We start from the raw sequence: 25,133 nt of genomic DNA on the forward strand, positions 1-25,133 counted from the left end.
GGCAAGCGTTTATCGGCGCGAACGACTTGAGTCGTGATAAATATTCTCAAATAAATTAATTTCATTGGCGATAAACCACAAGAGTTCATATTCTTGACAAGTAAAACGATTGTTTAAAGTTCAAACGATAAATATTCATTCATCAGCCAGTTAACAATATCAACAAACAATAAGCAATTGGCAGTAAAAACATGAAATACTAAAAAGTACGTAACTGCTCATATATAATAATTGGAAGGAAATAGGTAATATACAATTTTTTTATAGTAAAAATCAGATTCATTAATTTATAATAGATTTGCACAATATCGTGACGTCATCATTACGTCAATATTCATTTAATTATTCGTCTTAAAGGTTAGAATATAAAATTGAATATTAATAAATCCACATTAGTTTGAGATAGGTAACAAGTATGATTCTTATGATTGAATTAACAACACATTACGGTCCACGGTCCATTCAAGCGTTTGCACATGATAGTTTTCTTGGGTTAAGAATAATGTAACTTAACTTGTAAAAATATCGCGCGAATGTAATAAAGATTTAAACTTGTATCAAGTGATCGCAATATATATACATTGATAATTATTTTAGTAGTGTAAAAAATTTCAATTTTTGTCAAAACATATATATACAATTAAAATCCTGTGAAAATTGCAGACCGTAATGTGTTAATTAGTTATATAAAATAATCAACGTCACAACCCAAATTGACGTCTTGAAAGAACCCATCGAGTAGTTTTGGTATCCAAACGTCAAGAGATCGTGGTTACTATTGAGGCTTCCAATACCATAACCGCATTCTTTTGCACAGATACTTAGTTGGTAGGGTTGCCACACCCATTGCAAAATGTCTTAAAAAATCACAAAGTTGAAAGCACTATTTCAAATATTGGAAACCCTACCTTGTATGTTTTTTTATTAGTTAAATACCAAAACCGGTACTGTTAGATATTTTTTGCAATTTTAAGACTATTGCTCCTTGAATACTACTATACATACACTCACAAATATTTTGCAGGCATAAAGTAAACTATGAGAAAATTTGATTAACATTACGTTTCAAGTGTGCTATGTATATATGCCAGATATTAAACATGAATACGAATTTTAATCATATATTATAATACATTACAAATTAAATTGTATAAATTGATGCAAGTCAGTCCTCTATAAAGAATGTATATGTATCAATATCGTGTTATGTTATTATACTATCGTTTTCATCGTATATGAATAAATAAAACTGCAAAACCGATTTTATTTTCTTGATTGAAATTTGAGCTAAGAAAACATTAGGCAAAATCCCAAATATATCGGACAAATTTAAGTCAAGCTCATCGTATTTTAGACGAGCATTGATTTACTAATGTTGATGCTGTTTTATATTAGCTTTTTTCATGCATGGATTCATGAAGAAAAATGGCAATAGCCGGTCGCCTTATAATCGAATATAAATAAATTGAAAGACCTTTTAAATACCACTTAAAGAAACAGTACTCAAATTGGTTGTTATATAATAATCAAAACCTCTTACTAGAAAAATTAAATCTTAAATCAGATTTCCAATGAGACCACCACAGCAGCAATGGATTTGAAAAAATGCTGCATATCTAATAAAACATACTGTATTGAAGGATCCAAAAGTGAAAAATTCAGCCTTATTTATTATCCTTACACCTACCGAATACTTGTAGCCAAACTTATGTTATGTTAACAAAAATAAAAAGCCTAATTTTTGTAGCGTTTCTTTTTCTTAAAATGTAGTTCTTATCCTGTTCTAAGATGAGGTGTTCATCTCAAACGATGGCCACAAAATTAATTATAATAAATAGACACCTATGTTTTACAGCATTTTAGCTATATTATGCATCTATTGCATAATTAAAAAAATCGTGTCATTTCTTCAGAAAAAGACAAAACTACAAAATGAATTAAAAAATCACAAACATAACATCTCTAAACAAATACTGTTCAAAATATGAAAAATTAAATCGAGAAATAAAAGCATCGAGAAACCAGAATATCTAATTAATCATCTATTGCAAATTGTTTAAAATACGCGTATCTAATAATAAGTAATAAAAATGCATTAGCTGAATGTTCTATAGTTAAACTGCTAAACTTTTGGTTAAATAGTACATTTAAAATCAGAACAGTCGATATTTTAAGAACGAAATTTACTTAAACATTGACATATTTAAATCAAAATTTTCATTACTATTTTTTTTGTACTTTTTAGGGCGATTTCCATATATTATGTCATAGGTTTGCGGAGAGGAGGGGATAAAAATTCACGAAAACCTGTGACATCGTTTATATACATATATGTATAATGAAAACCATTGACTACGGAAACCTATGACTTGAAATAAATATTTTTACCATGCACCATGGCGTCTAAAATAATAATAAATGAGGTCAGATATTTTTAGAACTGCATGTCTCCTATTTTTGAAATAGTGTCCTAACGCTCGGCATCAGTGACTGGTGCTGCTTAGCCTATGATATAACTTAGATGAGGCCAACACTAGTAAAGAATAACGTGATCTTTACACATAAAATATGGTGGGTTTAGCAGTTGAGGTGCAGCTCGTGTTGGCATAACGGGCAAGCACACGCGGCGATACGTCAATGATGGAGAGCCCCTAGGGCAGTCCTCCGTCTCACCTAGCCCCCCCCCCTTCCTCCCACCCACCAGTGGACTTTGGTTGAAGAGGAGAGTCGTCTGACGGGATTCCGAGAATTTTTAAAGCTGTACATATACTCACACACCAACAGAAAGTCAACGACCGCCGGCCGCATTGCAAATAAACCCCAGCGGCTGCAGCATCGCCGGTGAGTCCGTCGGCCGCACCGTTATTTTTGGTCCATGGCGAGACGCTCTTCTGCCGTTCGAGGGCCAATGGTGCGAATCACCTGCTCATGACCAAATTTCGCGCCACCATTTTTAACCATTTTTACTAGTAATGTAAGTAGTGGCGCACCAATGAATTTTATTGGTGAAAACAACCGTAGCCATCATTATGTATATCGATGGTGGTGACACCATATAAACGTGTATATTTAACTTTTCGTTTTATCTTAAAAAATGACTCATTTATTGTGATAAGGTAAAAATTAAAATCCAAATGTATTGTAGTTATGCTATCGTTTGATATTAAAAAGCATGGGATAGTAGCATAATTTGTAATTTAAAATAATAAAAAAAATGTTTACAATTAGTTATTACACGACTTTCCAGTAGTACAGTACTTAATTAAAAAATTAGTATCTTGTACAAGTCAAGAAACAGTGATAAGCAAATTGTGGCCAATGTAAGCAATTGGCATACTTCATATTTATATATATATATATATATATACATACATATATATATATACATATATATATATATATATATATATATATATATATATATATATATATATATATATATATATATATATATATATATATATATATATATATATATATATATATATATATATATATATATATATATATATATATATATATATATATATTAATTTACGTAAGCGGATACACCCTGACCTCACTATATAAAAACGTTATAGATGCGGGATGCCCGTTAAAAACAGCATCACATTATTTTCCGTATAGTATCCGCTTGTATACTACACTATATTTTTTTATGCTAGCACTGATCATTCATCCGAACGGTAATTCATTGACAAAACGGACGCGCGGTCAGCGAAGTGCAAACTGTGCCATAAAACACGGGTAATTAACGAATACATGTTTTATCACCTTTACGCACATGGAAGATACTTTGGTGTAACATATACACTACAGATGCATGTGATATTCATGGTAGTGTAATAATCGAGAGTATACATAATTAAAACACATGGCCAAACGGCAGCTTTTTAATATATTTAATGCAACTCCACAGTTTTTCTTATACAGTTTTTGCACTTTTAAAACGACTTTGGTCCTTTGAAATTTAGTCGCAACGGGTCCGGCTCACGACGATTATACACATAAATTACATTCGCACAAATCCAAAGAATCATCGGTAGTTCAAGAATATCCTTGCAGAATATGAAATTTTCCCAATTATGTATGAGGTGATTATCAGCTTAGTGTACTTGATCGATTTGTCCAGCTACTGGAGCCTCTTGTAAAAGGTTTAAAAAAAAAAGCAAATCGTACTCATAACTCGAAGACAATAACTGGTTACGAAATTTAACATCTTTGGCTGACACAGCGAAACATTTGCAATTTATAAACTACGCTACAGAGAAAGAAGAAAAATATTTTTGATCTTGTTTAAACGATATTCAGCTTTAAGAAAAAAACTGCAGGATGTAAGACAATTTGATCAGTTTCTCCTATTTAAAAATCAGATCTCTTGAGATGAAAAATGAAAAAAATTGATGAATATCTAGGGAAATTAAAGAATTATTGACATAATTCAGTATTTGATTTGAAGAACTAAAGAGTTTATATCATACAACCTTTTCTTATGTGTGCTATTTAATGTGGATTTATATTGAGAGATATGTGCATTAAAATAAATACTTTGTTCCATAAAACTAATTGTTTGTGCATTTATGTAAGGTAAATCTATGGAAATATAGTTATTCATAAGGTCTTCACTATTCTGACCAATTCTCGCTCCCACTTATTCTGTACAACAGTAATGCACAAACATTTCGTTTTATGAAACGATTATGTTATATTTTACTCATTTAAATTGTCCTCGTTCTTTATTAATTCGTTCGAAATGGACTTACGATTTCTCCTCCTTGAAACGGCAGCTGGAGAAATAGAACTCTTTGAGCGGTATCGCCGTACATGTACGGTAGTAGATCTTTCACTGTTTTGAGCTATCCTGGATATATATAACTAAAGAAATAATAAATGAAATGAGAAAATTGAAATTTGATTCAAAATTGATATAAAAAATCCACAAAAGCAGAATAATATAATAAAAAAAATGTAATACAAATTAACGAAATTCAATAATAAAAGTGTTAAAATAAATTATTAAAATATTATTATACAAAATAGTATAATAAAAAAAAACAACCGAAATAATTATGAAAAAATACGTAAAAATAACTTACTACTATAATATTAACAAATGTTTATGTATTAACTCACTACTCTAGGGGTCTACATTTCTAAGATACGTTTTCGGTACAACCTATTCCTGTGAATTCCTGTACTCTTCTATGAAATTCATGAAATCAAAGCAGCGTGCACTACTCTGAATTGCTGTGAACAGCCCTAACAAACTACAAGCCATACTTTAAATGCCTGGGAAAACAAGTCCAGACCCAGAAATTCAATAATTAGTTATATATTATAATGTAATTACAAAATCATAAAATGTTATTATAATCACAAAATTCAATACAAAAACTATTTTTCATGACGCTGGAATACATGATATACAAAGGCGTCTTCTCGTTTTCATATTTTTAATTTATCTTTTTAAACTTTGCTGCAAAACTAATCAAGAAACGAGTCTTGTACGAAGTTTTGTTGCGTTTATATAATGCATCTATGTACATGAATAAAATTAAGGAATATATGAACTTGTCTACGAAAAATAACTTAACATTGGTATATAAATTATGTGCATAATAAAAGCAATGTCTATAAACTCTGGACTCTTTCAGACTATTGTTTTTTTAGTATTAATATAACGATTTCAACTTCAATCATTACTTCAATTCAAGAGTAAAATTCACACTATGTACTATATTAAAAATAGATTAGAAGACAAAACTATTTACTATTTAGTTTTGTAACTGTTGCTTAGTAAAATTGACCGCAACAAATTAAAAATGGAACTAGTGATTATCACATAATAAAAATAAAATTTATTATAAGCTGTAATAATTATTGTATTCTGGCGTTTCACTACTTGTGTGTTTACTCCGTTGTAATTCACTGAACTATACGCCTGTTCTATTACAAAATATTTCATATACATATATCTATACTCTTGGGCTTAAAAGAACAAAGTACGTCTTTCCCGTTGAAATACAAACAACGAATCATAATGGCAAAAATTTCAAAGTAAATCCAATGTCATTTTCACATAAATTAACTACTTTTATATCTACGAGGTCTTAGGTGCTGTAAGGTCGTACCATTACATATAAACTTACCTGAAAATAAACGAGCTATTTAGTAATACTTTTATTTGTTAACATATGGAATTAGCAATAGTATCTGTATTTTCATATATCATTTATTATTAAATAACTTTATGCTTATATAAGTATATGCACTATTTTTGTATTTGTAAATATAATAACTATGTTTTCGAGGTCGTCGATCAACATTTTAATCGGTTACCGAGAAACGGTGTTATCACTTTGCGAACGGTCGCCATATGATTATCGTTAACAAATTATTATAAAAATACTACATTTTGTTATCGATTTAAATCATGATCTAACATCAGAATATAATAAAAGTAGAGAGAATAAAAGATGAATGAAAGTATATAAAATTAGTCTTTTCTAAATACAACGGTACTATGTGAAGTGCGATATGAATGAAAAATATTAACATTTGAAGTGTCAGGAGTGACTAGATTTATTGATATGTACAGATTGCCGCATACCGTGTCCGCAAAATAAGATTCCGGGGGCCGATTTATATGTTAAAAGTTGGCACCCCGCTAAAAAAAAACGTGCCAGACGATTCACAGTTTGAGCGCCGACGAACGCTCGTATCGATCCTGAGGCATATAGACTACGATTCGTTCGCGTAGGAAATGCTCTTCTCGTGTGACCGACGACTACCACGCGTGCGTTGAGGAAACGCCAACATAACTAGATGCACAAACACAAACGGCGCCATATACGCTTTCATAGTATCGTCGCTAGTGCCATGTGCGCCGGACATATGGCGCACAATTTTGTTTACAACGACGAGCTGCGCTTCCTCCCTACCCGAAAAAATCGTTATAATGAGTTCTAACCCAATCGTTGGGGTGCAAAAGTACGATAGGCATCTTTCGTAGCCAATTTATGTGAGGTTCGAATGAAAATAATGGTTGTAACGGTGCTGTTAATTATACGTACTACAAATGACCAGATAAGTATCACTATAACAGATGATCCATTCAGCAAAAGTAAAAAATATTCAGATGATAAGTAATACTGGCAATATTTTTTTTAAATATTTTTTAAAATGAGAGCTATCAGTTCAAATGACACTTTATATTATCATAATTAATAATTTCCTCACTGTTCAAGCAAGAAGTGTATCGATAGATCAACAAGCATATTAGCGTTTCGAAAATATTAAACTGCAGATAATAGATACGTATGTATATGAGATAATCTACTAATAAAATTATCATAATATTGTTATAGTTATTTGATAAATGCTCTCGAAACAAATTATGCTAAATCATAAAGGACGTCATTGATTCATTTTCTTATCTAAAAAACATTTGTTTCGAAACAAATTACCTAGCACTATCTATATAGGCTTATCAGATGTGAATATAAATATTTATGTATTATTGTTTTGCTACTATTATTATAATAGCGAGCCAAAAGAGAGCGGTCGATTATTTCGAATACATCGATACCTCAGTTACATTTTGAGATAACTATGCGGATGGATAATTCAGCATGCATTATTTAAATACATGTTGCATGTAGTTATTATATATGTTTAGCTAACATAACTAATTTAAGCACATAAACTGCTAAGCAGAATTAAAATAAAATGTTATTTAAAAAGAGAAAGACGCTACATGTCATGCACATTTGGTGCATAATTGCCGGACACTGACGCACACCATGGCACAATGCCATAAGGGCTTGCTGGACATCATGGAAGTTAACGTGTTAATAAAAATAAGTTCAGTAAATACGATTTAATATGTTAACTACCATTGTGTTTTCCAATACCTGGCACACAAGTATGGCATTGCGCCATAGTGGACAATGGTGCCAGCAGCTTACGAAAAAAATCAATATGTGCCATGTTGAGATTTAACATAAAATATGCCTGACTAAACGTTATATCCAATCAATCTTTTTTATATAGATGTGAAATAAAAAATAAATTTTGCTCTTTAGCGAATTAAAAACACTGGTTCGAATTCCATATGAACCATAGTATTTTTCAATTTTAATCGTGTCTGAGAGATCAGGATTAGTTATTATTAGAGACACGTATTTTATCTACTCTATATTCTAGCATTTTTAAAGATCTAAGTTAACTTTAAAAATGCAATTTATGCGAAAACACTAAAGACAAATTTTATTTTTTTGAGAGAAAATCTATTTTAATAAAGATTTTTATAGATAACGAAATTTTAACATCTATTTAAAATTGCTCAAAATACGCGTCTAAAAAATGATTAATATAAATTAAAAAAATATAATTTAAATAAATAGTGAGGAGAAAAAGAGGAAGTAATATTATAGCTACAATCATATTGCAGATAACACAAATGTTATTTTACATTCATTTGCATGTTTATTGGTACAAATATGATTTTATAGCTTGGAAAATGTCTGATAATTAAAATAATCTCTTTTTAAGGAAAATATATGTGCAATCCACAAATACATATGTTTTAATTTATGGCAATCAATTTTGTGTAACAATGTAAAAAATGCCTTGAACCTTCTCCCAGACACGAAAGCAATTAAAAAACATCCGCTACTTAAACCACTCGTCTATTATTAATCAATACATCCTAAGTATTGTCCAGGTGCATATGTCAACATTACATATGTGAAAATAATATTGCTATTTAAAAAGCTTGGGGGCCTCTGGCCTAGATGAACGAAAGCGTAAGTGTAAAATGAGAACCAATCGCCTTCATAATACGAATCTATGGGTATGAATGAAAAACGTGCGCTCTTTATAACAAGTATGAATCAACTCGGAGCATTCCAATTGCAAAAATATCACGGACGATTAACCTGTCCAGTGTCTAGCAAACAAAAAAAACAACGTATTGGCTTTTATATTATAGGAAGAATTTGATAGATCTCGACGAACTTCGTTCGCATTCAGATAATTCTTAGAAATGGGTAAGAAATTATACCATAATTTCATTCATCCCTCGTTTCGAGATAAATTCGAGATAAAACTATCGAATAATATTTACGCGTACTTTGTAACATATCTTATAAAGTAAACTAGCAACATCTTCAACGAGTTAAAAAAGTAACTCGGGGCATGCTGCGTGGACAGTGGAAGAGGTTCCAGGTGTAGGTCAAGTGCAATATGTGAGTAATGCGTTTCTAAATCGCCGCACAAATGTTTGATTTAGAGTAGTAAAAAAACTATTTTTAAATATAGATGAACGATGATATGAAACTATATATACCCTAGTTTTACAACATATTAATTAGCAAGTTCGGTCATTGAGTGGTAGGAGTATGAAAGGGTGCGCGCAGTACATGTTTAATTTGCCTGTACGTATGGTATTTTTGCTATATTAATCTAAATATTATTATAACTAAATGTTAAGCCCTCAAATATTCTAATCAAATCTGAGAGAATGTTGAAAATTGGATAGTTAATCATCCAATATGGTTGCGTGGCAACCAGAAGGGTTAGAAAAGCAATCACTCACCATAAAATTCGATTTTGCCACTCCAAAACTAAACTCTAAACGTCCAACTACCTTTACAGTTTTTCGACGCGAGGTCAACCGCGATTATGGAATTATCAGAATGGCCACCGCTTCCTGTCGACGAGAATGGACGCTCAGATCCTGGTGACGGTATCACCAATTCGAGCAGATTGCGTCATGACACAGACGCGCGCACACACAAACACAATTTGTATTTACTATTCACAGTACGACTCGCCCGGAAGGGGTTGACTCTTCGGGGATTATTAGTCACAAGTTCTCCCCTATTATCGATTCGCATCGTTCAAATCTCATAATCCAGTCACGTCCTGCTCAATCAAGTCGGATTCATGTTCATCCTAGCAGTCGGAATGGCGGTTTTTGAAATGAAAATTCAGTTGTGATTAATTGGATTTTGCAATTAATAGTAAAGTAATACTAAATGCATATGAAAATATGCATTAACAGTATATAAAGCTAGTGATGTATTTAACAAAATTTAAATAATTGTAAATACAAACGCGTAACCAAACAAAATACAACATTTTGTTTGAGCATTTTTTGCATGTTGTAAAACGAGTTTGACATGCTTGCAGGTTGTTTCACATGATGTATCAATTTTGGTTTTGTGTAAGATACTAAAACGTTGGTCCGAGAAAAGTATTACAAATTTATGACAAGTAAACCATTAGTTTTTATTATTTATAATGGAAAAAATCGACAACGTTATCACTGATAAGTCTATCACATGCATACCACAATTAATTATGATGGCGAACAGTTTTGATGTGAAAGCATTACACAAATATATTCGTCAAGTTATGAAGAATCGAAAAATACTATGAATAGTGAATACATGTTTATAAACACAGTTCTGTTAAACAAAAGACAATAAAAAATAACAAACAAATTATTTTTATTTTAAAAATAATAGTGTTACCAACTTATCAGTACTCATTGAAAAGTCCACAGCAATACAATATTAACTCTGAAATAAGAGTAATTTCTGAAATTTCGGCAGTTACAAAGTGTTATTTTCTTTATTATTTGATTAGTTCATAAATAACATTAATAAGAAAGATGAATTTCGCAAAACAAAAAACGACTATTGCGTTGTTTTAATACATAAATATATAACTGTGTTTAGTTAAATTTTATTGTTATTAGAAATTAAAAATATTCTACTACAAATTAGTACCATTCGAATTTAAGTCTACATACACGCGATCGATTCACACTGACGAATTGAAACGCGAGAATGAGAATGTGTTGTATTCGCTGGATCTCATTATTTCCTCGCGATTTGCCTTTTCGCTCGAAGCTGCATCAACTCTCATTGTCTTCACCATGACAATACACAAGTCACAATGCATTGTTATCTTGTTGGAAGAATACTTTCATTCATAAAATTAGTATTGCAAAATAATCCTTTTTTATTAACATAATATATTTGACACCGACACAGTACGAGAACACGAACTCTTAAAATTACAGGTTCTAGTTAGAAATTATTAACCCGAACGAGACAGCAATCTAACGAAAGTACTCAATCTAATGGGATGCTCTCCAGGCCCATATGTTTATTTTAATGCGAACCAACCCATCACATACACTCTGAGCACTCCTAAAATCTATAATCTCCCCGACACCTCCCTACCCCGCTCCGGATCATCCCTAAAAGCATCACAACCCCTTCTACCAAATAGGCTGTCTCGCCGCCCGATTGCTCGCCAATAAACGGCTCAACGACCCTGCGAGACGCCTGCTGTACCTCTTCTTAGACGACGATAATTGAATACGATTTATCTTTACATCGTAGTATTCGACACAAGTTGTCTGCGATTCATTGAAAATAATACAATATATTGGAAAGGAGAAAGATGAGATCGCTGCTCACTGAGCTGGGCCACGCCGTTGTTTTCGGTACGAGGGCGTAAAACGTAAATAAATCACGTAAACTGGGACAACGTCTCGAGATTGAAGATCTTGACACGATCTTTTTCGACCGTGAACGCGACACATTGTATTGAAGAATACAAATACAAAATATGCACCTTTAATGATACTTTATTTTAAAAAGACTGCGTTTCTTATACTATGTGATCTTCTCCCCGCTCTTATAAAACAAATTCAAATGCATTATTATCATTTGAATTTGTTTTATAAAAAACAGTTACAGATCCATAATACTAACACGAGCCCAGACCATCTAATGAGCTAAAATAAATATACACCAGCTCTTCATAGCTATCGCCGAAAACATGTTTTTAAAATTTTGAGATTATAAAAATTAGTATATCGGCACAAAATCGTTTGCAAAACGAGAGCAGTTTTCGTTCGCATGCACATAGTGTGAACGAATTGATGTATTCAGCAGATAGTGACGTGATGTTTGTTATATTATTTTACAATCTGGCTTGACCCATTGATAATAATAACCCGGTCTTTGAGCGACCTCGGCGGCGTTCAACCAGACGGAGTTAATATAAATAAATGAATACGACAAATATATTACGTATGCAAATTTTCGTATCGATCGAACTTATGCGACTTGTGCGTGCAACAATGCAGCAGATAATACGATATAAAAGTTAAAAACGGAAACACAGCGCCGTTGGATACCTCGACACTGATGAAGTAAAGGTAAGATACTCACTAAATATAATTAGCAGTGTATTTTGAAGATGAAATATGAGTGAGGATTGAGATACAAGAAATTATGTTATTGTAGCGGGGCCAATTTTGCACATTTGAAAAATTGCAATAGCTTTAAAACTGGCGGGAATTTTAAAACAAAAATTGTAGTACTTTATTTTTAATCTGAGGTATTTAAATAAATACATTTTCGATGGATCTCAAATTTATAAATAATAAATTTAATATTTTATTTATATAATAGTAAATAGTTTATATAATTGTAAAGATTAGCTATTAGGCTAAATAAATTAATAAATTATAATTAAATAAAACTAGACTCAATGTTATATTTTTTGCGTAGTAGTTTCTTACAATGAATGTCGCGAAATACGCGTCGCCCGCGACCACGCAAATAATTTAATATGATGCTGTTTATGCGTGACCCGGAGCAAAAGAGTTAAAGGCCAGATAAACGCACGTGTCTAGTCACCGTTATAGTGGTATTAACTTGTGATATGATTCGGCATAGTATAATAGCAATTCGAGTTAATTTGACTTTGCTGAATATTAGTTTGCGTTTGCCCGAAAGTCCGACTTAAAACGTTGCATTTTCATACATTATTGCAATCATGATTGGTATTGGATTGCGAAGATGCATGAATATGTTCGATCGTTGAAATTTTCTCGAATTTAACAATACGGTACTCCAAAAGGTACATGCGAAATAACTATAATTATACAAATTAAAGTATTGGAAAATTAAGAAACGACTAGATCGAAAATAAAACCTATCAGGAACTTCCGTATACAGACTGATCTAAGTACATATCGAGATTGACTCCCCCGGATGTCTCGAGGTAGTCAAAAGCAATCCGGAAATAAATCAGACGAAGTGCCCCTGTTGAACAATAGATAAATGCATCATCGATGCGTGAACGTGGCTAATATATACGAACAAAACTCGTATTTGTTATCTCATCGATTCGTGACTCTTTGAGCCGAACTCCTTAGAGGCCCGTCACTCTGGCGCGATAAAATATAAGTAAGGTATATATAAGTAAATTAGGAAATAAATATACGTTTAAAAACTGAATATACATACGTCCTGCCACTGTGTACTCCCAGTGAGAAACGAAGCGGAAACAGGAAACGAAATAAAAACGTTGGGACCAATGTGTGTAAATAAATGTGCACGTCGAGGGACATGGCTTTTTGCTGCGACTCGGAACAAGAGATTATTGAAGAGCATCGGTATATAATTGAGCATGTGTGCAAAATAAACCAACGTACGTGTAATTAAATGTATTTGTTCTTCTCCCGACGAACCTAATACGTCAGGTATAATAAACCAAAAATATTCAGAAAAAAACAAGAATATAATTTTACGTGTTTATGACTAATATGACTGGTTTTCCCAATGTGTCATGATTGTCATTATAATAACAATAATAATACCGTTTATTATTTAAAAAAATACAATAACAAAATAAACACGGTCCAAATTAAAAATAGAGGAGCTTCCAGCTCTTCGTAGCTATCGCCGAAAACGTCCTTGTCGAAAAGCCGGATGATTCATTCAAGAGGAGCGTTCTCGCTTTCTATAAAAGTCATCAAGAACTCGTTGCGCACCTAAAGGTGCCATAAACCTTTGAGCTTAATAATATGGAAGAATAAAGAACGCGATCGCGACTCTAGCAATGGAGTCAATATACGAAGACGCTAACGAACTAGCGAATCGTACAGAGCACGAATCGCTAATAAACGATTTAAGTAACACGCGCTCCGCATAACGAAGCCGAGCATTCTCGACGCCTTATCGCAAACTTTGGCGATGTGCTTACAAAATTTCCAACCCTGCTCAAGCTGAAGTATTTCTGCTTAACTGTAAGTTTCGCCAAAAATGGAGAGTACTTGAAAATGTGACGTGACGCCCGATAATATTGAGAGGTAGTTGTATCGTAAAGTAAATTCTGTAAAGAGAGTAAATCCGAATAATATGAAACACTTCAGTTCATCAGCTTTTAATAAATATTTCGAGTTCCTAATTAAGAGAATCCAAAGTGGCTAAACATCCGAAAAAGATGCATATGACAGACTTTGGCGAATGCTATTTAAAAGTCAGTATATAGTACATCAGGCCTGTCAAACCGGCGGGATGCGACCCACAGCAAACTTTTTACGGCTCAAACAATTTCAAGTCATTCCCATGTCGAGAATATTCAGCGCCCCGGGGGAAAATGGTCAAAATTAGAAATTTTTCGTTTATGGATGCTGGTGGAAGCTAAACAAAAAGGTCACACCTTAGACATTTTACGATTTTTTTTCAGCTAATTGAACAAAAATGTTCTAGGTGCTTTTTTGCGGCCCACATAAAATTAAATCTTATATTTTTAGACTTATCACCGATTTTGTTATAGCCACTTCAGGACTTTGTAAAGAGGGTGTATCCGAATTTATGCGAATAAAAGTTAAATTTGCATACCAGTCATGTTCGAATGATTGATTCAAAAATGCAAAGACTTATTGTATATAAACCTAAAAATATTTATAAAAAAACTTTATCTCTTAATTGAAACACAATGAATGCGGTTAAATGTTTCATGGTTAATGAGTGAATACTTGTACGATAAATTGTGGCAATTCTACAATAGAAATGAATAAAACGTTCCATGAATAAATTATAAAATCATACTAAAATTTAACATTTAATTCAAACCATAAAGCAACGGTCAAAGGGTTCTTAAAAAAATATTTTGTAAGATGTAAAGTAAGAAATTCGTACATCTCATTGTGCTCCCTGGATATTTATTGGCGACAATGAATTCTACGCAAAAAAGACCGACGCGCAGTATTGAATATTTCATCAATATTCATACCGACTACCTCTCGTATGCGTGTTAAAAAATACGGAACAACCGTTATCATTATTGGCATAATAATTGAGACCGTTAAACTAACGTATGTATAAGTTATATATTATCACCTCTTCCAAGTAGCCGAAATCCATTGGCATATCATAAACATACTCATTTTTTTATAGATTGTTATCGTGATCCATTGGGGTGCTACGGTAAATTTACCATGTATATATATATCTACAAGACACCCAGTTGGAGTATATATTTTTTTGTTCAGTGTAAATTCCTTCAACTAAAACGTCATTGACCGCAAAGCGCGCACAAGGGGGACGCGTCACCCTGGCGCAAGTTGCGCGTTAAAACCGTGCTAAACTTTAAAAAAAAGAGTTCAGTCACCCTCTGCGACGCACATGTCCCTGCACAATGAGGCGGATGTTATTCCATTCCTGTCCTAAGGACGACGGCGCAATTAGCATAGCACATACATACATACGCATAATAAATAAAAACAATAATGCGATGCAACCGCCCGCCAAAATTCATCGATAACGATATATCTGATACGATAGCGTTTCATTCATAAACAGATATCAATTCATAGTGAATGAAAAAACATAAACAATGCAGTTCGCCAGTGTGCAAATAGTATCACTAAACAAACAAATAGCATTTCGCATCCACTGAGCGCATATTCGACTAACACATTCGCGTAATTGCGCACGTTTGTGTTCGTGCAGCAGAGACGCCACGAGGTTCATTCATCTAAACAGGGATGCACAACTCTCGGTCGTCGAATATGCGCGCAAATTAATTTTCAGACAAATTTATTATGATTTTAAATTTTATATTGCGACTCACCTTATTGATTGATGGTATGTTAGCTGTAGACGCGTACGTGTAGTCGTGCATTCTTATCGATTCGCGAAACCTGCAACAATAGAAAAAGGCAAAGGTAAGATTGCGCCGATTATAGAAAAATGCGATATGCAGATGACGCAAATACATCGCTCACTCTAGGGGCAAACTTAGTCAAACCTCAAGATAGCACATCGGAACCGCGATAATAATACATACAAACATATACGCAACAAAATAAAATATAGAAAATAACGCTTTGCAATTCCGATGTACGTATCATGTGTGTTCTTATCGGTCAATGTGCTACTACAACATTATAAATCAAACTTGAACTCAATAAATTATACCTGATAACAACACTTACGTCGATTAATATTCATTTACATGAATAATGGTATTTTTACTAATCGAGAATACTGAAAAGAATAGGGTGACGCATGTTTGCATAAATAAACAATTGGTGAAAAAATAATTAAAACAATAATATTAATTTAATCATGTTATAATATTTTTATAAACACTACTTGCTTATTATACCACACCCGATAAAAGCCGCGACTTCATAAGTATGTAATTTCTTTTTTGATTTTATCCTGTATTTCAATTTAAAGATTCTCTTTGAAATGAAACACACTAATAATAATGTAATTTTGTTTCTATGTATCAATTTTACATTTACCTCCATCGTCAAAGAATACAAATATCCCGATATAGCCTAGTCGATAGTTAACGTATATATGTATATTAAAACGTCATGACCCATTATTGTATGTAGAATGTAGATGGCCATGTTGATAAAGCGAATACTTTTTAAAAGAAACCAATCTGTATACTTCGTCCATGCGTAGATTCTGCGAAAGCAATTTTTAGAACTACTCACTCGCTCAGTAGTACAATTCTTTGATTGTATGTTTCTGCAATCTATTGCTAGTCAGATATTTTCGAAAAGCGAAAATATGATTTTTCTCGTTTTTTATATTTGTGGTTTACGGGCGTAAATACGTATGTTTTACGTTGAATACGTTGTGTTGCTGTTAAAATTTTTAACGGATTTATTCATTCAAATTATTTATTGGATTAATTGATAACTTTTTTTAACGCATCTATGTGAGGACTTGCGTAATGCGCCTGTTTTTCTCGCATGTCATTTGCAAACGTTTCGGGTCATCATATTGGGCGTAATCTAGACACTATCTCAAGCTGCGTCGTGATTTTTGTGATTTATATATAATATATATAGCGAGCGCGCACGGCGAGATACATTCCCTTTCGCTCGCTCGCGTGTTAAGTGACGAGAGTAAGTGAGAGATAAGGGCGTGCGTGTTCCTCATTTCTCACTCACTCTCGTCCCTTAACACGCGAGCGAGCGAAAGGAAATGTGTATCACAGTACGCGCCTGATATAGAGTACTGTGCAAAAGATTTGGTCCACCTGATCCAGTAAAAATTTTTGAATAATAACATCACAGTATCTCGGGTTTTTATTACTAACAGATTTTTTTCTTGTTGTCGAACAATCGATACATGTTTAAAACCGTAATTTTTCATTTTTTTATTCGGGGACTTTTCAAAATTATACGAAAAATGCATTTTACGACCGACCGATCGACCCCAAACTTGATTGCTTGTTAAAATAAAAACTATTCTCGAGAATAATTCATTTGTGTTTGTGTCCTAGTCTATTCAACAATGTGTTGAGAGTTAAATATCATTCATTAATCGCCGAAATTATTGAAAATTAAGGCATCTTGACAAAAATGTTACATATTATTTTAATTCGTAGTATGTTTTTGGTGCATTTTTATAGAAAAGTCAACGACAGATTGCAAAAGAGTCGATGTTACAAGACACGCAGTGCAACATATCAAAAAAATTGCAAAAACTGGTTCATTTGAGCATAAAAAAAATAAAAAAAAATAAGTATTTAAAAATAATAAGCCTAAGAAATAGATAAAAAAAAATCTTCCGTCAGAACTGGCGGGGGGAACTTCGCTATTATTTTTGTCAAAATACCTTAATTTTCAATAATTTCGGCGATTAATGAATGATATTTAGCTCTCCAGACGTTGTTCAATAGACAAGGATACAAACACAAACGGATTAAGAAGAATTTTTATTTTTTAATAACAATTAATAGTTTGAATTCGAGAGGTCGCAATTGCAATTTTTCGTATAATTTCGAAGAAAACCCCCAACGCATAAAAAATACGAAAAATTACTGCTTTTATGTTTTAAACAGATTTCTCAATTATTCGATAGCAAAAAAAAACGTTTAATCGTAATTATTCAAATGGTACTGGATCAGATGGCCCAAAACTTTTGCACAGTACTGTATAAATATATATATATATATATATATATATATATATATATATATATATATATATATATATATATATATATATATATATATATTTATGAACATGAATGATTGTACACACAAACGAGCGCGCTGTGCGAATGAATGAACGAGATCCGGTACGTTCTCCCGCGAGAAACGTACGGGGGACGAGAGCATAGTGAGCGTGTGTGACGAGAGCGCGCGGGTTTTCATGATCATGACGATGACGAAAACGTTCAATCTCCGACTCGAGGTCAAGACCGATGATTACAAACATAAATAAGTTAACGCTGAATCATAGAATCGATGAAGAACGCCGAAGAAAAAGCGCCAATAAATCTAAGCTGCATCTCTTCTTTCTGAATTTTAAAAAGGCGGAGGTGGAGATATGTTCTAGCTTGTTATACTACCGAATGATAATTGAAGACTGGAAACAAGGGAGTAATTTGATCCATACATAAAATGAACGAACCTCTATTTTGTGAGAACTATCGAGACACGCTGAAAATTTCCGAGATGACCTCTTTTTTAGCTCTTGGTTTAGAGCTTTATAAATATGCCTAGCTATACGTGAACACGTATTATATATTCGGAGGTATGAATATACAATTCATTACATTTTCGGCGTAGCGTCTACTCAATGTAACTGCTAAGGGGCGGTGTCGACAACCCGTTAATGCTAGGCGACTTTCAGCTGCGAGCTTTAGGATGCACTAGTCGCGTCCCTTATTCTTACTCTTGAGGGCCAGGAAGTCAGCGCTTTAGAACGCTCCTATTGCACCACTCATTGTCAAACACAATGGTACTTGTATATTTTAGGTGTGCATCATATTTTTTTAAATGTATTTTTAATTGTAATCATGACGCATTGAGGAAACCTGATACAATGGTCAGATTTATAATAATAATAAATAAAAAATGAATCAATGAAAGAGTTCGGAATTCAATAGAGTGAGAGCATGAAAATATCACCGAACGCTCGGCATCAATGACTGGCACTGCGTGGAGAATAATGCGCGGTCTTTGCATGACGCATTGAAGAAATCTGATATAATGGTCAGATTTATAATAATAAAAAAATGAAGCAATGAAAGAGTTCGGAATTCAATGGAGCGAGAGCACGAAAATATATCCGAACGCTCGACATCAACGACTGACACTGCATGGAGAATAATGCGCGGTTTTTGATTAGCGCATATATTCGTGCCGCCAGTGATTTACACCTATGAGTGCAGTTAGCATAAGTGCGCCACTTTGTATTAACTGGAACAAAGTGACGAGTAAGAAAGTTTTCTTTAAATTTTTTGATTAAGAAAATTAAGTGCATTTCTAATAAATAAATTGATAATTGTAATCATGCATTATTGACGGTTATAACCGCTAGATAAATTGATTTGTAAGCATAATGGATCTTACCGTACATTCAACATACATACATACATATACACGTACGAGTTCTACGACCCGCGCGACACAGCGCACGATAACGCTACTTAAGAATTTATTTAGACGCGAATATCATAAAAAGTAACCGAGTACAACTGATGGTAATGTTTTCGTCTTAGCAATTTAATAAAAAAATATAATCTTATGACCGCATTAGACGCTTAAGAAATACCTAGAAATAATTATGTTTCGGCAATGAAAATGTCATAAAAATTAAATATCAAAATAATGATTGAAGAAAACCGAAAAACATATATACAAAAATACATGGAATATTTGAAATACTGCTGATTAGCCATTCAAAAAATCACCTATTCCGACAATGGGGGTAGTGATTTAAATACAAACACGCATGAAAAAATTAGTTTAATTTTTTATAATAAAACTTGAGAAATCTACCCAAATTTTGCGATCATTGCATTGGCGGCGCGCGCGTGCGTCTTATTGTTGCGTAATCGATTATTTTTCAAACGGACCAATTGCAGAGCAGCGGCGCGTTCAAACAGACCAATGACGGCGCGCGTGTATGTACGAGCGTTCCTCCTCCGCGTAAGCTTCCGAGAACTTGTCGGTTATTTTAAACGGCAGCGTAATACTATACTAACGAGGGTTACGACAATTCGAACGTCTTTCAAAAGTAGTTATCGATTTATTCAAGCGTACCGACCCGCAGTAACGAGCGTGGGGTCGAAAAATCAATATAAGGAATTTACTACGAATTTACGATCCACTAGCAGAATTTGCTAGTGGATCGAATAAATAATACCGATATCGATAAATGTGTAGCATACAGATTTCTTTAGTTATACTTAGAAAGATATAATATAAAACGTATATAATGAATATTTTTTGTCCTGAAAGTAATATGATTTTCCTTATCATTAGAAATCAGCCTCTTGCCTGCCTCAAGAAATTGTATGATTCGTCGGACAATTGCTTAGAATCGAAATATGGAACTACCTCAAATTTTGAGGTAGTTCCATATTTCTATATAAAAAGATTGGGTTTTTTACAAAGTTGGAATGCGAAACATGCTAATCTCATATTTATAACGGTTCAGCTTGGTATATAATTTTTAGGGAAAACACGGCAGTCGAACAGCTATTTCGGATACACACCCACACTTAGGGTTTTCATATTAGGGATCGATTCCGAAACGTAAACGAATTACGCGCAGACTAAATTTCTATAAGATCGCTCTTTTTCCAATTTGATTCGAATTTGAAAAGCAATGGTCTCGATTTATAAAAAATTAAGAAACTGAATTTTAGGACTACTTTTAAACAGGCATTTTATATACACAACATACCATTCAATAAATCAGATTTGATTTTTTTTAAATAATGAAAAAATCAACAATTATGGGGCGATTTTTACATAGTCTGTGCGATGCGAAGGTGGGGATGCTACCACATTTTTATTGTTTTTGACATATTTTTCTGATTAACGTTATTATTAAATTTATATTTTATGTAATCGATCAGGGCTAATACTAAAAATCCTTTAAAAGTTTTTCTGGTGGTTATTTGGATTATGATTTTAAGGTCCAATTCGAAAAGCGTGTACATTTACTAGAATGTGAGTCTTTTATATTTTTTTAATACAGTGTTGATTTTCAAAAGCAAAACAGAATCATGAGGCTACCTAATCGCGCCGACCTAAATGTTACACAAAATTACAATTATAGCGTCGCTATATAAACTGTAATTAAAATATCAGATTTTGGAATTTATTAGACATGACCGAAAACGAATCCGGGACTACTTTTACGCGCGCCGACCTCAATTTTCTGCAACTCGCAAAGAGGTTTTTGTCAACTTTTCCTCTATAAATAAATGTAATAACATTGTAAATTTAAACATAGATTATCGAAATATTGTAGACTTGATTTCGTAATTAAGGAAATAACTAAGATTAGGTATTTAATATTGTGTAATTAGATATTTATGTTTTTAAAAAACATGTATATGAATTATGAAAAATAAAGACCTTGTAAAATTAAAAAAATAATTTTTAAATTTTCTGCAAGAAAATGCCACTAGCAAATGTATTTTTCGGTTTGATTTTTAAAAGGAAAAGCTTATTTTAAAATTTGAACTATACGCGTGGGTTTGCTTTTTTAAAACAAACACGAGGCATCTATTAACCGCGCGGATTTCAAATCAACATAAAATAATAATCATGGCTTAGCGCTTTTTATAAAATTTCAATTTGAATTTAAAATCACACATTTAGATTTAAAAACGGCTTTTTTATACAAAGATACGATTATGAGACCACTCTTAGATGCGCCTACCTCAATTTTTTGGAAGAATGCGAGTTCCGAATATACAGTTTATGCTTTTTAAATTAGATTTCGAAAATAAAAAAATATAATTACGAGGCTACTCTTAACCGCGCCGATTAAAATTTTCTTGCTTTTTTAATAAAATTTGAATTCATAACGAGCTAATCTCAAATTTAGATGCACCTACCTCAATTTTTTGCAAGAAAACGCAAATTTAAAAATTAATTAGCGATATATTTTCAAAACCATAAACAAAATCACTAGGCTAATCTTAGCAGCACCAAATTCACTCAAAATTATACACTTTTAATTCAAAACCCGCCGATTTTAGATATTGGTATTGTACATAATTTAAACTGAATTTCGAGCAAGAATACGACTTTTTACATACGTGTAGTATTGGAATACTTGAAATATAAAGAGAATTACGGGGCTACTTTTTAATTGCACAGATTTAAAATTTATTGAAAATTAGAAATAACTATAATTTTTTTTCAAAACGCGCGAAATTCGATATAAATTAAACCGATTTTTAAGGATATCCTAAAAGCAAGACTTGCGAATATAGTTTGATATTACAATATTCGAATTTGCTGTTCGCACACGCAGGTTTGAATTTAAAAAGTAGAAACAGATGATACTTTTAACTGAGCCGAACCTGCAATAAATCAAATTGACAATCATGGCATCACTTTTTGTGCAAAATTTGATTTTAAAACACGCCAATCTCACGAGACGGATGTGACAAACTAACTTTTACTACTACTTGAATTTTTCAAAAAAATTCCGGCTTTTAAAAATTGCTCTCAACACACGTATCACGAGGCTACTATTATATGCGCAGAGCTCAAATATCTAATTGAGATTCTGGCTTTGATTTTTTCTACAAGATTTATATTCAAAACGCACAAACCTCAACTTTGGGTGTCGGATATAACTGAAATTGGATTCTGATGCTAGTTTTAGACGCGCCAACGTAAAGAGATGGCACATTTTAGGTTTTTTAGTCACACGTATCGATTTCGAGATGCTGAAAATCGTTTTCGAGGCTACTTTTAAACGCGCCGACTTTAAATTGTTACGAGATCACGCGGGATAGTGTGAGAAAGATTTTTGCAGGCTGGCATCACTGATGCTTGGGCGTTCGCGCGCGTACGCTCTCACATACATACACAAACGCACGCACGCACACACAACGTTACACCGCCGTCCGTTCGGCCGTAATAGCGCGTGGAATGCGAAGCGTCGGCGAATACCGTTGCGCATCCGGAACGGTTTACCGCATTCCGCGTGGTGTGTCGCACGCAGGAATGCGGCGTCCTCTCGCAATCGAAAGCTTCGGATCGATCGACCGCGTGGCGAAGATGAAAAATTAGGGGAGAGAGAAGACGAGACGCGCGTGCGAAGCCGCGCCGACCGGAAGTCGCTCACGTCCGAAAATACGCACACGCAACATATACATAAACGATGCACGCGTTTCGCGGTCTTATGACCCACGCGGGTTTTTTTTTTATACATATACATGAAAATAAAATGGATTGAATTTCAAACGTACTTCAAGATGGCGCTCGGCTGGGGCTTCGAGTTCCGAAGGCGCAGGCATGCTGCTGGGTTCGGCCTCCGACGACGTTCGCACGCGGACTGGCGACCGGCGAAGCACGCGACGCCATCGGGGTGGGGGTGCGGGCGGACGCGGGCGAAGACACATCCGACGACACCGCGCGCGCGGTATCGAATGGCGTCGGGCAAGAGAAGTGGGGAGATGCTCAACAGCTCTACCCCCCTCTGCCGGCACTGAGAAAAATATGGCCGTCACATCGGCGAGACACCGTCGGTCGGCGAACGAACGCAAGATTTCGTCGTAATCGATAGCGAGCGGGGGGCGGCGCGCGATTCTCGGTTGGCATCTCCTTTCGATCGATGGGAATACACATTTTATTATTCAACTATAGTGTACTCATAGGAAAATTTTTATATATTTTTTTTTATAAATAATTATATTTAATATTATTTTTAGCACTATGTGATAAAAGTAATATAACAGACTATAAACCTATATGCATTTTAAAATATGTATATATTTACAACACAGATTATCATTTTTTTATTTATTAAGAAAATCTGTGATTCTCGTTTGTTTTTGAGAATTTCTCAATAATTTTCGAATATCATTACGAAGAGCTATTATATCGTTGTATTCGAATCCCCTTTGGTCTATGTAGCACAGTAAAGTTTCAACATACATAAGTAATGCCGTATTGTGATTAATTAGCATCTTCTTCCCTTGTATTTTCATTACTATTACACTGAAAATCCGGATCATTTGAATTGCGGCCAAACCACTCCTCGATGTTTTCCTGATTAACATTTGAAAAGCATTTTAAATTTTCCATTAATCTGCATATTTTATATGGTGAACGAACTATTGCTCATGTGGCAACTGGTAACGCGAATTATTGCTCACACGAATATTGGTCACAAAGCACTTGCTCACACGAAAATTGATCAAAAGACACCATTCAGAGTAGTTGCGAATTATGAGGCAGTTGAAATTTTTTTTTCGACATAATAATAATAATTAAATACATTGCATTAATTTGCTTTTTAATTTATTTTTTAAACGATCGGCTATTATATAATTATGTTTATATCCATCACCTTTCATTGATATATTTAGTTTAACAAATCAGCAGCTTTTATAATTAAAATGATGAAATTGTCGTTCACAGCTTTTGGGCTTTTCTTATGGCTCCCTTTGGCACATTTTTCATCTGGATTTGCACACGATAACACAATAACTGATGTCCAGAAACAGCGAAGAATTTACGCAGATTGAGTGTTAGAGCAGCAGGAAGTCGATGCTGGTTTTTCAAAGAAAATCTTTTTTGATGAGGCACATTTCCATCCATCTAGGTATGCCCAAAAGACCATCGCCCATTTGTCCGTCGCTCGTTTGAGCGTCGCCCAGTCGCTGTCACCTAGTTGACCGTGTCCAAATAGCTGTGCTTAATGAATTGTTCTTGCATGCGGTATCTGAAACAATACTTGCACAAGCGCCGGTAATTAGGTAGTATTGTATTGTATATTTATAAAATAAGTGCTTTCTCGA

The 25,133-nt window shown here is 33.5% G+C and overlaps 1 protein-coding gene across 1 annotated transcript in view; it reads right to left on the bottom strand.

Moving 5' to 3' along the window:
• Positions 1–25,133, bottom strand: part of LOC148234365 (uncharacterized) — a 46,996-nt gene that overhangs the window by 17,049 nt on the left and 4,814 nt on the right. The window contains exons 2-3 of the mRNA XM_088188398.1: positions 23,580–23,818; positions 15,952–16,021 (exon numbers count right to left, since the gene is read on the bottom strand). Coding sequence (XP_088044524.1) covers positions 15,952–16,021; positions 23,580–23,818 — 309 coding nt within the window. The remainder of the gene's footprint in view (positions 1–15,951; positions 16,022–23,579; positions 23,819–25,133) is intronic.

Source organism: Plectrocnemia conspersa, unplaced genomic scaffold, assembly GCF_051122295.1.
Source record: "Plectrocnemia conspersa isolate PC_06_02 unplaced genomic scaffold, ASM5112229v1 ptg000006l, whole genome shotgun sequence".
NCBI classification, from domain to species: domain Eukaryota; kingdom Metazoa; phylum Arthropoda; class Insecta; order Trichoptera; family Polycentropodidae; genus Plectrocnemia; species Plectrocnemia conspersa.